The following is a 16,147-nucleotide window of genomic DNA, read 5'->3' on the forward strand; positions in this document are numbered from 1 at the left end:
CTACACACACATACTCACTTCTACATTGACTTTTAGCTTAAGTGGGCTGAACTTCCTCCTGAATGCAGTGGTAAGTCATCCCCCACCTTAGCATGGGGGCACGCTCCATAAAGAATGATTTTTGTATGTTATATTCACTGCTGTATCCCCAACATATGGTAGACCTTGAATAAGTCTTTGATCAAAGAATGAAACAGTGGTTGGGTGCTGGAAAGGAGTCTTGGAGATACTGAACCTCCCAGGATAGTTTAGTGTAAGAGAGTTGAGGCAGGGAAGCCAATTAGAAAGCGATGGCGATAATCTGATAGAGCCTGAGTTAGTGCGGTTACAATAGGAATTAGTACATTTTTAGAACCAGACATATTTATTTCTGCTATTTTAACTTTCTTAGTTTACAGCAGAGCCCCAGCTTATAGTTTAACCAGAGTCCCTGCTGAGTTGAAATCACAGAAGCAGGTTGTGAGCCGAAAGGGCCTGGGACTTTCTTTGGAGGTATTAATTGGAATGCAGCCTTGGGACTTGGGCTATGCTACAGTACTGCAACCCAAACAAAATAAAACCTGACCAAACCAGCAAACCCGGATTGGAGTTCAAGTTACTTTAACAGACTCTTGGGAAACACAAACTGCAGTTGTATTATGTATGCAAAATTCACTCTTTGACCTTATTGTAAGGAAAATTACTGGAGTACACACAGTCTTTGGCCAGCTTTCCAGTGTGTTGGACAAGTTAACGGCTATGCAGTTATGCAATATTTTTCTTAAATTTTCATTTTAAAATATGCTTGAAAAATAGATGCTTATCCAACAAGAACAGAGAATATCCATGAAAAGAATACGTTCTCTGTGCACCTAAGAGAAGCTGACACCCAGGCAACCTCGTGTGGCCCAAGGCTTCATGATTTTAGGAAGTTGCTGGCAGATGAACTTCTTTGAAATTAAAAGCTAAAGAGAGCATTCTGTCCTCCCTCTAGATTTGACTTTTGTGGTTTATGTATAAGCTGGGGCAGACCTCACAGTATGACCTAGACTCAGGTTATGCGCCTCTGAAATCTGGTGAAAGGCCAGACTTCAGGATTATGCAGAGTTGAGTGAGGAACCTCACTGAGAACAGCCAGGGATTCCTAGGAGAGTTTTAGCGATTCTTGCTGATCTGGAAATAATGTAAAAACAACAGAAGAGCTTTTTGTGGTATTTTCGTGTGTTTTCTATTGGTTTGGGGAAGAAGCCAACATTAAAGTGGCTTAAAAATAATAAATATTTAAAAAGACATAACGTGCCCTACCCTTTTCATCCATTCCTACCAAAAAATAAACTATCATAATGAAAATGGCAAGAACAGGAAGGGAAAGCAGAAACAACAGGCGACAGTAGTATGCTAGGATGGGAAGGATCCAGACGGCTAATGTCTGGTGTCAATACAGAAAGTGCTGGGGAAGGTGTGAGGAAACGCCACAAGGGAATCTTTCCCTTGCGAGGCCCAGGACTCTTTGAAGCATGAGCTCCTCATTTCCTGAGGTCTCTCGAGATAGAAATTCCAGGCTTGAGACAATGGGTACTTTTTAGGGTCTACTAGTTTGGTTTCTAGCTCAAATCCTAGAGAAGCCAATTCATTGAAATTCCATTTGCCTAGTGATCTATCTACCAAACTTACTGATTTTTCTAAAGAAAAAACCTTAATTATTCCCAAATTTGATAGCAATTCATAGTGCACAGGATGGTTTTCACACGAGCCTTGCAGAGTTATTGGATGTAAATTGACTGGAAAGCACTTTTCTTTTTTTCTGCTCCAGCTTTCTGAAGATTCAGTTACAAGTTGCTGAGGCTGGAAAAACAGGGGTCCCTGCTGAGGGATAGGGAAGGGGGAGTTGGTATGCTCATCTTCACATCCTGGAGAGGCGAGAGATGCTGACGGGCAGAGAAGGAGGGATGCTGAGGAAGAGAAGAAAGGAATGGGTGTCAGAGGTGATAGATGCTGGAGGACAGAAGGGGTCAAGGATGAGGGGCAGGGAAAGATTTGAAGGCTCTAGAACATCTTCCAAGGCTGCTAAAGCTCTGCCAGTCCTTCTAATATCGATAATCATAAACCTTCTACTTACTTAATCGAAACAGGTTTGGTTAGCTGGGCGACTTCAGTGAAATGGTTCTTCCGAACATTGGCTTTCAGTATATCCATTTTCAGCAGATTGGCTAACTTCCCCAAATCCGAGCCTTGCTGAGCCACTCTAGCAACACCTTTAAGGTGTGGCCAAAAGGGAAGCCTTCATGGAGGAAGCTGTCAGCAGGACAGAAGAGGACAGCAGGACAGTTAAACCCCAATAGTTGCTTTGTTGCATTGGGCTTGGAAAGAGAGCCCACCTCGTTTGGGTTTGCCCGAGACTTCCCTGGTTTTAGTATTGAAAGCCTCAAATCTCAGGCAGACTGAGACGGTTGGCTGGTCTTAAGAGGGGAAAAGGTAAAGAAAGGTGGTGGTGACTGGGGAGAGGTGATGCTGTAGCCATCTCTTTAGGGGTGGTCGGTCTTCTCACGGGTATCATTCATGGGGCTTACAGGGAAGATCAAAGGATGCCTGGGGACAGTTGCACAGATCTGAGCAGTCACCCCAGCGACCCAGCACCAGGAAAGGCCTAGGTTTGTTCCAGATATCTTGGTTAGACAATATATATATATGCAAGTACTTTTCTAAATGTGCTTTTTTCTCTTTCTCTTTTCTTCAGGGAGGCAGGACACAGTGCGTGAGAGAAGTCTGTCCCATTCTCTCCTGTCCTCAGCACCTTAGCCACATTCCCCCAGGACAGTGCTGCCCCAAATGTTTGGGTGAGTGACTGTTTGCAGGTCAAAGAACAATGTAATTTTTTCTTGGAGTTTCTGCTGAGAGTCGTCATCTACTTTGTTATCTTGAGGTTCTCAAATTGTGCTATTTCGTGGCTTCTTAGAGACAATGCCTTCTTCTGATTACCCGAGTGTAAGGTGTGTACAGAGTTTGTCTCTCTTCTGGGCCTCCACAGAGCTTTCTTTTCTCTTGTCTTCCCATGTATCTGTAAACCCAGTACACTGGACAACATGGGATAATAGCCCCTTGTGGGGAGAACAGTATTGAAGAAACCATCTTTAATTGGACATATGATGATTAGTAGGAATATATTTTTGTGGGGAGAACAGTATTGGGAAACAATCTTTAACTGGGCATCTGACACTTAGTAGGAATATATTTTAAAGGCGTGTGAAGTAAATGCACATGGAGGAATATAGTGTAATTGGGTTGGCCAAAAAGTTCGTTTGTTTTTTTCCATATGATGGCTCTAGTAGTGCTTAGTTGTCTTTAACTTCATTCAAAAAATTTTGTTAGATTGTATTGTGACAGCTGTCATATCAGCGTGCTTTAAAACAAAAAACTTATCAAAATTGGTGAATTTTTGTATAGCCATTTTAATATTGAAGATGGAAGAAAAAAGCAACATTTTTGGCATATCATTCTTTATTATTTCAAAAAAGGTAAAAACACAACTGAAATGCAAAAAAAGATTTGTGCAGTGTATGGAGAAAGTGCTGTAACGTGAACGTGTCAAAAGTGGTTTGTGAAGTTTTGTGCTGGAGATGTCTTGCTGGACGATGCTCCACAGTAGGGTAGACCAGTTGAAGTTGATAGCGATCAAACTGAGGAATTAAGAACAATCAGTGTTATACTATGCGGGAGATAGACGACACACTCAAAATATCCGAATCAAGCGCTGAAAATCATTTGCACCAGCTTGCTTATGTTCATCGCTTTGATGTTTGGGTTCCACATAAGGTAGGCGAAAAAAACTTTCTTGACTGTGTTTCCGCATGCAATTCTCTACTTAAATGTAATGAAAATGCTCCATTTTTAAAACAAATTGTGACGGGCAATGAAAAGTGGATACTGTACAATAATGTGGGATGGAAGAGATCGTGGGGCAAGCGAAATGAACCACCACCAACCACACCAAAGGCTGGTTTTCATCCAAAGAAGGTGATGAAGGTTATGTATATGGTGAGATTGGAAGGGAGTGCTCTATTATGAGCTCCTTCCGGAAAACCCAACGATTAATTCCAACAAGTACTACTCCCAGTTAGACCAACTGAAAGCAGCACTCGGCGAAAAGCGTCTGGAATTAGTCAACAGAAAACGCATAACCTTCCATCAGGGTAACGCAAGACCGCATGTTTCTTTGATGACCAGGCAAAAACTGTTACAGCTTGGCTGGGAAGTTCTGATTCATCCACTGTATTCACCAGACATTGCATCTTCAGATTTCCATTTATTTCAGTCTTTACAAAACTCCCTTAATGGAAAAAATTTCAGTTCCCTGGAAGACACCTGGAACAGTTCTTTGCTCAAAAAGATAAAAAGTTTTGGGAAGATGGAATTATGAAATTGCCTGAAAAATGGCAGAAGGTAGTGGAACAAAATGGTGAATATGTTGTTCAATAAAGTTTTTGGTGGAAGGGCTTCCCTGGTGGCGCAGTGGTTGAGAGTCCGCCTGCCGATGCAGGGGACACGGGTTCGTGCCCCGGTCCGGGAGGATCCCACATGCCACGGAGCGGCTGGGCCCGTGAGCCGTGGCCGCTGAGCCTGCGCGTCTGGAACCTGTGCTCCGCAATGGGAGAGGCCACAACAGTGAGAGGCCCGCGTACCGCAAAAAAAGATAAATAAATTAAAAAAAATAAAGTTCTTGGTGAAAATGAAAAATGTGTCTTTTATTTTTACTTAAAAAGCGAAGGAACTTTTTGGCCAACCCAATACTTTTAGAGGCAAAAACAAGCAGGAGGATAACATGCCAAAAATGAGAGGTTTGGAAGGGAATAATGAATAATAGTCAATAAAAAAGGAGGATTAGCTATTTCTTTTTGAGCAATTGCTATGTGCTAGGCACCATGTGAAAACACTGTATATACTTTTTCTCATTTAGTTTTCTCAAGAGGCTGTGACATACAGGTGCTAAGTATAGAGTTCTGATGTGTAATGTAGGTGCCATTCTTAGTTTTATTGTACTGAGAAGCAAGTAGAGTCCTAGAAGGTAGCACAGCTAGTGAGCTATGAAGTTGACACCTGAACATGAGTCTCTGTGATTCTTGAGCCCACAGTTACTTTAACCTGCTGCCACTCATCTTCCCTGGTGACATGGAGAGCAGCACGAATGTTACCAACTGAGAGGAGACAACCCATGACGGAGAGGCTCTAGAGCATGAGACTCTTTGGCTTTTATTTAAACTTTATGTCAGCTTCTTCCATGTGGTCCTTAGGTCCTTGAGTTAGTTGAGGTCAGACTCTTTAAGATTCAAATAAAAGTAGCTTGATCCATCACGTGAATACAATAGAATATCCAGCATCCCCACCAGAATCTCCAGGGACCCTTGGGGGATGGCTTATATTTTCTGTAGTCACCACTGGCTTTGTGTTTCTGCTTCTGCTGTTTTCTCTCTCTTTGTACCCTTTCTCTTTCCTCTATTCTCCCCTCCCCCTCCCCCTTCCCTCCTCCTCTTCCTCTTCCTTCTTCTTCTTCAACATCATTTTGTCCTTTCAGGGACAGCCCCCCTCTAGTCTTTTCACATTCTGTCGTTCTATTGAGTCAGGGCTTGCATAGCAGATTTCACTGAAGGTTTACCATCAATGGGGATGATTACTTTTCAGGGAAGCACAGTGAATAACATAAAATGAACTATTAAGCTCCCTTTGTTCTTAAAAGGTCTTAGATATTTTGCCTTCAGGAAAATTTCACTGTTTGTCTCTTTTGTTTGGGCTCCAGTCTCCTTTCCTTACTGTCCATACTTTTTCCTTGAATATCTGTCTTTTCTTTTATAGCTTGCCTTCCCCAGTTCCAAAACATCTGCTGATTTATTTACCTCCTTCCCAGCTTATCATGGCCATACCTTGAAGCCTTATCTTTCTACAACCAAATTGGCAAATAAAAGTATCTTGTTAAACTAAGGCAGATTTCTCCTCTTTGGAGGATTCTACTGCTAATTCTTCATCTAACAATGTTTGCCTTCCTGCTGTGTACACACACACACACACACACACACCCCTACTTTTAAAGTAAATACAAAAGTATTCTAAGAACAAAGCAGAATTGTTTAGACATGGCTGACTAAAGGCATTTCCACTGATTTGTGTGCTTCTTGGGTTGCCAGCGTGTTCTTGTGCCCCTGGGATAGAGTTAGCCGGTTCGCTGTTGTTGAAATTCTCATGCTGTGGGTCATGGTGGAAGCAGTGTCCTGTCTAAGTGGGAAAGTCACCACAGAGGAGGTGTCGTTTGGGGCCTGGCCTTGAAGATAAGTAGGCTTGATTGATGCTTTGAAGCTGGTATCGCGGATATTCTGAGTCAAGTCAGAGGTTTCTCACGTGAACAATGGCTGTTGTATTGAATGCAGATTTTTCTGTCCGTGGTCATAAGACAGACTACAAAAGGAACGTCAAGTCTTAGGAAACTTGAAAGTCATAATTCTTCCAAATGAGACCTTTTACAGTTGGGCTAAGCCCCTGCAGAACAATGTGGAAATGGCTTAAATTAGGCTATGCATGGAGTCTCTGAACCATTCTTTTGAATGTTTTATCTTATTTTGAGCCATGATGACTTTGGGATTAAAGTAAGATTGTATGTTTTTTGAAAGTAAAAAGAAACATACCCACACAACAGAAGACAGAAAGGAAAAAAAGGAAACACAGGGATGCTTACTAGGTGCATGTTAGACTAATTAGACTTTCGGCTTGTTGGACACTGATTTGCTGTTCAATTCTCCCTTGACCAAGGTTCATTCACACAACATACCTCTGCCTTTTGTATGACAACATTCTTTTCCTCTCTTTTCTGGTTTTCAATGATAGCCTCATCAGAGGTTTGTGTACACAGAGTACCCAGTGCACCTCTTATTTATTTATTTGTTTCTGGCTGCGCTGAGCCGCATGCGGGATCTTAGTTCCCTGACCTGGGACTGAACCCGTGCGTGCTCCCTGCAGTGGAAATGTGGAGTCTTAACCACTGGACCGCTGGGGAAGTCCCCCAGTGCACCTCTTGGGGTGACACAGCCCAGGATCGTATTTGAATTATACCACCTCTAATAATGATAACACTTATCATCTGCCACTTATTGGGTGTGTTTAACGAGTACCAGGCTCCGTGCTAAGAGCTTTACACCAATATTTTTAGGTAAAATTTACATTTTCTAGAGGGATAATTCAAGCCATTGGTCACATTTGTTCAGGGGGATAAACTCGTTGAAGAGTCTTTTTGTTCAGCAGTTTACTGATGTATCAATCCACCAGTCCAACCATCTATAAAAGATAGGAAAAAGGCAAACCAGGTTATCACAATTTGGAAAAAATACTCAATTGAAGCAGAGCTATTTTTAATTCTTAAAAGACAGAAATAGCTCTCTGATTTGAACAATTCTAATTCTGAGAATAGCATTTAGCATGTGCTTATAAGTATTTCAGCATTTCATTGGGCCTCCTAATAAATAGAGATTTCTTTTAACCTTTTTACAGGAAGAGTGTGGGTATAAATCTGATGAGTGATGATTAATCTTTGACTTCTCAACTTAGTCCTTAATTGAAGTAATATTTCAGGGATGTTTTATGTGATCCAAGGAGTAGAGACTCAAATACTGAAAGAAAGGAGGATATTGGATTGTACCCTTTATTCGGGGTTGCTCTTTTGGTCCTTTGGGTCCCCAGTCAAATCCTCACATCAGGGAAAACCAAGGTAATTCTACAAGCGGTGTGATGCCTGTGGAAGGTTGGACCCTGGGGGAGTTGGAGTCTGCCTCTCTGTGCTCTTTGAGTTAGCGTCACCCTTCATGCCAATGGACTTATCATTTCTTCAACTGAGATGCTATCTCATTAGTTCTTTTTCCTCATCCTAGTCCTTCCTGGGATATCTTGACTTCTCCTGCCTCTTCCCTGCCAATACCCACTTTCTGGATAATTTTATTTATTCTTTCAGATACAGCTCAGGCATCACATCCTTCAAGAAGTCTTCTTTCCCTCCCTGTCCCCACAGTTCCCAGATTGGCTTCTTTCCAGAGCTGACCATCTTGCTGTATTGAAATCATCTTTTGTGGGTGTATTTCCCCAGTAGACCTAGCTCTGTCAGGATAGAATGTCTTAGTCATCCTGCTTCACTATGATGAACTCGTAATAAAGATTTGTTGAACTTAAAGGATTCAGTGTGGAATTAAAGTCTCTTTAGCAAAAACTCTCTAAAGTCATGACTCCTGGGGATCCCCTGGGAACATCTGACCCAAGGCTCTGTTTTTGTGCACCAAAATAGCTGGTCTTGTGAGAATGTTTAACACTCCTGTGATGTAATTGCTGATGATGAAGTGGGACATACCTGGCTTCTGTCTTGCTAACGCTATGCCATTGCTTCCCTCTAGGTCAGAGGAAAGTATTTGACCTCCCGTTTGGAAGCTGCCTCTTTCGCAGTGATGTTTATGACAATGGATCCTCTTTTCTCTATGATAACTGCACTGCATGTACCTGCAGGGTAAGGAGGTTCTGAGGGGCTGTGGTCCAACACTGATAGCATTTTTGGTTTTTAGTGTTAACATAGCCAAACATGATAATGTGTTAATTATGGGAAGGAGGCATTATTGATGTCACTTTATGAGTAAAATCTTACTTCAAGGTCACAAGAATGTTCAAACATAGGACCCAAATTACAACTCACTGTCATCTTCCCAGGACCAGTAAGTTAGCTCCTGGTGGTGAGAATTAAACTCTTAGCGGCTGTCCTTCCTGAAGGACTTTCTAAAAAAATCAGACAAATGCACATGGCAATGTTCTCTGGCTCTAGTTATTCAAGATGAATTCTCTGATGCACCTGGCAATAAAAATGGCTTTAATCACATTCAAGAGAAAAGAAAGGCATGGATTCACAGTTTATCATAAAAATAAACCTGGTAGCTTGGGAAGAGAGTATTTATGTGTTGTTCGTTGTACCATTTCTTACTTGAGTCATTGCACACTTTTCTCAAAAGGCAACCACAAGTCTAGTGACTGGTAAAGAAAGAATTCCACAGCTTCAGAAATTTAAAGGGATACATATCACACGTTTCTAGGCTATGTTTATGTGGTGATTTATTTCTGAAACCGAGAAAATCATTTATATGGAGGACTTTAGGATCATTCATTAGTGAGTTAACCCAAACATCTATGTGACACGAGTTTAGAGTAATACATTTTGATGGTGATAGTTGCTGTTTTGTTTTTAATAGCCAGAGGGCTATAGAGGGAAAGAGGAGCTTTTCTCAATGTCAACTATGAGTCAGTAGCTGGGATTAGAGTTCAGAAGTTCCTGGTTACTTGAGGCATGCTTTGTTAAGTAGCATGCACTCCGTCAGGGAGGTGGCCCAGTAAGGTCTGAACTGTCTGTTCCCTGGCACTGAACAGTGCGTAATTCTGAAGCCCGGGACTACCTTCCTGAGGCTCCGTCCTCTCTCCCGTAGTTTGTATTATCCTGTGCTAAACATATAGCCACTCCTTCCGCCTTGGCCTCCATCCTCAGGACTTCTCTTTCTCTCCAGGAATTTCACAGGTTATAGCTTCCTCCTGGGGATACTGAGCCTTCGATGAAACACATCACATTTCCAATTCTCTTGATTACTGGAAAGCCAGGCATCCCAGGAATGGAAATTAGTTACGCTTGCAATATTTTGGGTCTCATTCTATTTTTTGTCTTTTTTTTTTTTAAATAAATTCATTATTTGTTTAGTTTTGGGTCTTTGTTGCTGGGCGTGAGCTTTCTCTAGTTGCAGCAAGCAGAGGCTACTCTTTGTTGCGGTGCACGGGCTTCTCATTGCGGCGGCTTCTCTTCTTGCGGAGCACGGGCTCTAGGTACGTGGGCTTCAGTAGTTGTGGCACGCGGGCTCCAAAGTGCAGGCTCAGTAGTTGTGGCACACGGACTTAGTTGCTCCACAGCATGTGGGATCTTCCCAGCCCAGGGCTCGAAGCCGTGTCCCCTGTATTGGCAGGTGGATTCTTAACCACTGTACCACACACCAGGGAAGTCCCTTGGGTCTCATTCTTTAAGAGATTCTTTGAGAGATGATTAGGCAATATGTCCCAGTACTCAAAAGAAGTATAACCATTCCTTCAAGATGTTTTTATCAGAGTATGAGTTCACCGTCATTTCTGGGAAATTGGATGCTTGAAGAATCAGGCTGCAATCATTTGGGATGATCAGTATTGTTTTTTATCTGTTTAGAGCCTCCCTCTCTGGCATCCCCATCCAATGCCATGACAGGTACAGGAAATAGTTCTCTGAACACAGTATGGTTTCAGGTCTCCATGCCTTCAGATTTAAGGATTCTTCTGCCTGCTGTGTCCTCATCTTCTTTAAATTTGATTAGCAAACTCCTCTTCATCCACAGCAGCCCATCTCAGGTGTCACCTCCTTTAGTGAGGCTTTCCTGACCCACCTAGATTGGTAATTGTTCCATCTTCTCTACTACCCCTACACCTTTACTAGTTCTGTTTACCACATGATACTGCAGTCTTTGTTTAGATGGTTATCTCTCCTCTTCGTGAGTTCCTTGAAGACAGAGCACATCATCCATCTCTGTATTCTCATTGCTTAACCCAGTGCCAGGCAATGAGCTAATGGGTACTGTGTGTGTGTTTGTGTGTGTGTGGGGGGGGGGTGTGGGTGTGTATTTAATGAAAGTTTGGGAAATCTACCATGAAGTATGCATTATTTGAGAGCTAGTGAGTGCCCTTGTTTTTCAAACTTGAAATCAAGACATACAGTTTGACAAAGGATTTTTTTCCAATTTATGAGTTGACTTATAATAATTTCTATGCGCCAGATACTGTGCCAAGTACTTTACATATTTCATTTAAACTGCACAATAAACCTGAGAAGTAGGTATTATCATCTCCATTTTGAAGATGAGGAATCTGAGGCTCAGGGAGATGGATTTGCACAAGATAACACACAATAAATGAACTGGCATTCTACCCTGGTCTTGTTCAACTCTACATCCTATTCACTGTATGATGTGGTTAGAACCTTAAAAATAAAGAATAATAAATGCCTTTTTTTGTGAAGGATCATCTCATTGTCATATTAATTTTAAGTGGATGAGTTAGTGGGAGTATAGTAGGTGGTACCAGAAGTGCCTCTTGAAGTCATAGAATTAACGTAGAAGCTGTAGAAGTTACATCTGTTGACTTACACAACCTATCTGTATGCCATGCTCAGAAGTGAGTCATCTCTCCAAGCTTACTAATAGGGTCTAGGTTTCGGAGAGGGGTTTAGTCTCTCATTTCCCTGCTGTTGGCTCACACTAACTCAACACTTTGAGGGCATTGCCCATCTACCCTGGGACACTTCTTTCTTCCATCTTGACTTCTGATAAGTTACATAAATGTTTTGCTCTTACAGTCATTCCACCTGACAGTCTACTCCAGAAATTGCAGCTTGTTGGCTGGGGAACTGGAGAAATCTACTTTTTTCAGTTGCTCTGAACGTTTCTTCCATGCTTTGTTGAGTGAATAAGCAGGCACAATTTACTTGGCTATTTTGTTCATAGAATGCTGCTCCTTTAGAAATCAAGCCATGCCCCTTTACTTTACAGATATAAACTTTGTCACCCTCAGAGTTTAAGTGGCCTCATTTAAGGTCACACAGTTTATGGAAGAGCCCTAGAACCCAGGCCCAGCTTTGGAACTGCTTATTTGGTTCCTTTGTGAACGTAGAACACAGTAAGGAATTTCATCTTGACATGGAACATGAGCTCTAAATTTTTACTCTTTGATCAAAGGTACGCTAAACCTTTACACTAAACTTCTAGAAGGTGTCATAAAGCCATGGAGGAGAACAGAAGGAGCACAGTTAATGAAGGCTGCAAAAGAGGAAAAGGGTAGGAAGAAAGAAGGAAGCTTGTTGGCCCACAGTGACCCAGGGCTTCTTGCCACACATTGGCTCTAGCAGAATCATCAGTCTCTTGAGCATTAAATGATAAACCCTTGGAAGGTGGGGAGCACATGTCACATAGCTTCTTCTTCTTCTGGTCCAGATACTAAGTCAGCAAATAACATTTTGAAGTGAATGAAAGATTTATGGCAACAAATTAACATATGGTATCTTCAAGATATGTTTTAAAGCAGTTAGTTGTGGGTTGTTAAAGGAAGGCGAGGTAGGATGTTTGGTAGAGGTGGAAATCGTTTTTAATGTCCAGTTTGCCTTTGGGCCCCCAGGACTCTACTGTAGTGTGTAAGAAGAAGTGCTCCCACCCTGGTGGATGCAGCAAAGGCGAGGAGGCCTGTTGTGAGGAGTGCCTTCTACGAGTGCCCCTGGAAGACATCAAAGTGTGCAAGTTTGGAAACAAGATTTTCCGGGTATGTCACGAGCCAAGCTCATGGGAACTGTTGTACGATACTGAGTGGTAAAAAGCTCCTGACAAAATGCAGATTGCAGTATTCCATCTTTTGTATATATACATGTGTGTATGTATATAAATGTACTTATTTATATTACAATATTATATATACATATGTATTTAGAATCAAGGACACACAGGGACAGAGAAGCAACTGTTTGAAAATGTGTTTTTCTTTGGCTTTACTTTTGCTTTATAAAATACTTTAAACCTGTAAAACATTATTCCCCTTTCCAAATGTGGTGGCCAGTGGCTGGGGCTGAGCTGAGGATGTCCCTGGATGGTACAGCTGCGGGTACCCAAATGCCCAGGGGCATCTCCGGCAGTTGGAGATGCTCAGTGCTCCTTGCCAAGACCCTGATTCTTTTAGAACTTTTCCACTTAAATTAGTTTTTCGAAGAGAGATTTTCTCATTTGGAAGATGTTTGGGTGAGGATGTTCACAGGGTATGTGGCCAGCAGAGCAGGTGAGTAAAAGTGAGAGCTCTGCCCCGGCCGAGCTAGAAGGGCTGTCTGCTGCCCATCTCAGGTATGTTTTACGTCGTTTTCTAACAGCCCGGGTGGGAAGTTGTGCAGCCACCGTTTAAACGTCTGGATGAAGATTGTTGGCTTTGTCCAAAGTGCTTCCCATCTAGTCTGTTTTCCCCAGAAAACAGACTGGTGGAGGGAGTCTCTCTGTATCTGAAGGCATCATCTCAGGATACCATGAGAATCGAGACCCTCAGAATCAAGTCAGAGACAGAGGCACCTCAGGCCTGCTGCACCTAGCTAGACTTCCTATTACAGAGGTGGAGGGAGAGTCTTGATCCTTACGGCATCTGTAAGAAGCCCTGATGTGTCATGCCTAAGGGAAGGCCGTCGTGTGTGTGTGTTGTGGTTACACCAGGCTTCCAGAGCCACTCACGTGTCCACTTTACACAAAGCCTTCCTCTGTCTCCAGAGCCTCCAGATGCAGTAGGCTCACTCGGATGACAGTTTTGTGTGCAAAGTGCTTTCCAGGCTCCTCGCAGAAAGGTCCTTTCATATAAGTAGACAAGGCCTGAAGTAATTTACAGAGTCCTAGAAATGTGCACTCAGAGAATTTGCAGTAGTCAGATGCTCTTGGAGACAGACTCAGTCAGAGAAATAAAAGGCACTGGAGAGTAGGTAGTCCTTAAAATACCTTCAAAAAACGAGAAGGAAGAGAAAGGGAAAGCGTCAACATCAAAGATCTGGGCTAGTTTTTCTGTTTTTACTCAAATTTGCCGCTTAGATCCATAAGTCCAGAAAGGAATCCTTGCTTTGCCTGTAATCTCCTTTCTCACAAACAAGGATGCACATTCCTGCATGTTCTCCAGAGGTGCAGGGTTTTTGTGACTGGGCATTCGGCAATTGCCAATTATAAATCCAGTGAGTCAAAGAAATTCCTCAAACAGCCCTTTCTGGACTAGAAAATGTGTCCCAAAGTGCTACCCAGCTTTTTGGGAGGAGAGTATCAGACAGGCAGGGACATGGGACAAATGGCTCTTGGAATTTTCTGTCTGGGCTCCACATTTTCAGACGGCTTACGGGTCAGGTGTCCTCCTGGCAATGGGAGTCATATGAATTAGCCTCTGTTCTTCGCATGTTCGTGCCCTGTGTGGGCCAGAACCATGTCACGTCTGGGAATAAACTAACCACCTGCGGACATCTCAATTAACTGCTGGCATCTGGGACAGCTTAAACATTTCAGTCCTATGAGATGGAAAAATTAGACCCTTGTGGTTGCATCATGTATGAAAACTCTTGTTTGTCTCCCAGGGTGAAGCTAAGTAAACAATGTAGGAGGTGCAAGATGCAAATATGACTTGGTTAGATGTACGAGAATTCTTTTTATATCCTGGAGGGGAAATGCACACATACACACACACACCCTCCAATCTAATCTTTCTATCAAATCAGTTAGATGTAGATGAACACCTCAGAGTAATTTAGTCTAATGATGGCATCCATCACTCAGGGTAAGAAATGCTTTCCTTGACAGACAAATTCCAGCCTGCTGGATTAGCTCCCATCAGCCTCCAGCTGATAGCAGAATCCTGTGCTCTCTCCTGTAGGATGGAGAGATGTGGTCCTCTGTCAACTGCACCATCTGTGCTTGTGTGAAAGGCAAGACAGAGTGTCGCAAGAAGCAGTGCGTTCCCATCAGCAGTTGCCCTCAGGTATGTGTGCAGGTTGACTTTCTCTCTACCTGAGCATCTTGAGAACCATCCTGTGTGTGGCATGGTCACCTACCACCTTCTGAACACAAAATCCAGATCCTCCAAAATTGCCGAGTTCACAAACAGCCACATGTCCCTTGCAAAGCTTGCTCCTCTGCTTTTATGGTTCCCACTCAGATTGTAGCCTAGCGGGACAATAGCTCTTACCTTGCTCCATTTCTTACGGACCTCTCCCAGTACTTTGTTTCAATGTCTCCAACTCCTGTTTGATCTGCTCCCTTGTTTCTTCTGCTGGGTTTTCTGTTGAACATCATAACCGTCCTTTGCATTTTCCTCCTTTCTCTCTCTCTTCTCAAATCAGAATTTTCTTCCCATTAACCATTCAAAGGAATATGTGGTTGTTTATTAGTAAATTTCCCAAGGGGTTTCACCTGCCCAGCAGCACCCTCCAGCCCCTTTACTGAAGTTTTCCCTCTCTAACCCTGGCCTCTGTTGTAGCCCCAAATGGAAATAGCGTCCTTATGGAAATATCTCTTTTCAGAGACCCACAGTTCCAGCACACTGAATAAAGCAACCATTATCTTCCAAAGCATGAGCTTCATTGAATTCACCTCAGCAACTTGAAACCTTTCAAGGTTTTATGCATTTTGGGAAAATGTCAAGCCTATTCAATACCGTCCAGTGAATGAAAAAATACATCCATATATTCAGGACATGTCTTCCCTTCTCTGTTAGAGACAGCTTTTAATTTTATTCACATCTGTTATTATTATAAACAAAAAGTTGCTGTTTTTACTTGAGGGCCAAATGAGGCACAAAAAAACAACAGCTGTTGCTATTGCACAACTGAATAAAAGGGGCAGAAAAAAAAAACCCTAATTAGTCTTGCTTTAAAAAGCCTCAGACATAAAACTGAAAACCTCCTATAAAAGAAAAAAAAAAAAAAAAACCAGGAGATACAATAAGGAGACTTGAGCATGGTCTGCTTATAAATATTCATTGGGAAAAATGGGATCACATCATCTCTGCCCGTCCTCGGGGAACCCTTGCTGCTAATGAACTCTGGCAGCACATGTTAGTAATAATGGGCTTCCTTATTCTACAAGACAAAAACAGAGGGCTGTGCTGCAGGCGTGATGGTTTTCATTGTCCTCTTGCCATGGGGAGGTCAACGCTCTTTCAGTCACCAGCATCTCATTAGTGTCTCTTCTTTGTGGACCGTATTTGGGCCAGGAGCATCCGTCCCTCCAGGCGGGCCTGTTCCCGCCTCACCCCTCCTCGGCTTGTCAGAGCCCATCAGGCAGTGCCCGGCTCCTGCCCCAGGGCTTACCTTTCTGTTTAGGCATTTTTCCAACCATTCCGCTGGTTCATACTTTCCCTCCTCAGGGACCAGCACAAGCACTTTGGAAGATAACTTAGTTCTACCATGGAAATCCTGTTAAACACTTACTTCCCCTCCCCTGCATTGCCTGGGGAAATTAAAAAAAAATTTTCTGGAGAAGCAGACTGTATTCCTGCTCTGTCCTTCCTGGCTACTACACATCTCTTTTTCCAGAAGTATGCG

The 16,147-nt window shown here is 42.7% G+C and overlaps 1 protein-coding gene across 2 annotated transcripts in view; it reads left to right on the forward strand.

Moving 5' to 3' along the window:
- The window catches only part of BMPER (BMP binding endothelial regulator), a 263,417-nt gene that overhangs the window by 143,077 nt on the left and 104,193 nt on the right, over positions 1-16,147 (forward strand). For both annotated transcript variants that reach the window (XM_079932454.1, XM_079932455.1), the window contains exons 7-10: positions 2,717-2,816; positions 8,400-8,509; positions 12,223-12,363; positions 14,479-14,583. In XM_079932454.1, the coding sequence (XP_079788580.1) occupies positions 2,717-2,816; positions 8,400-8,509; positions 12,223-12,363; positions 14,479-14,583 (456 nt within the window). The remainder of the gene's footprint in view (positions 1-2,716; positions 2,817-8,399; positions 8,510-12,222; positions 12,364-14,478; positions 14,584-16,147) is intronic.

Source organism: Stenella coeruleoalba, assembly GCF_951394435.1.
Source record: "Stenella coeruleoalba genome assembly, chromosome: 9".
In the NCBI taxonomy this organism is placed as follows: domain Eukaryota; kingdom Metazoa; phylum Chordata; class Mammalia; order Artiodactyla; family Delphinidae; genus Stenella; species Stenella coeruleoalba.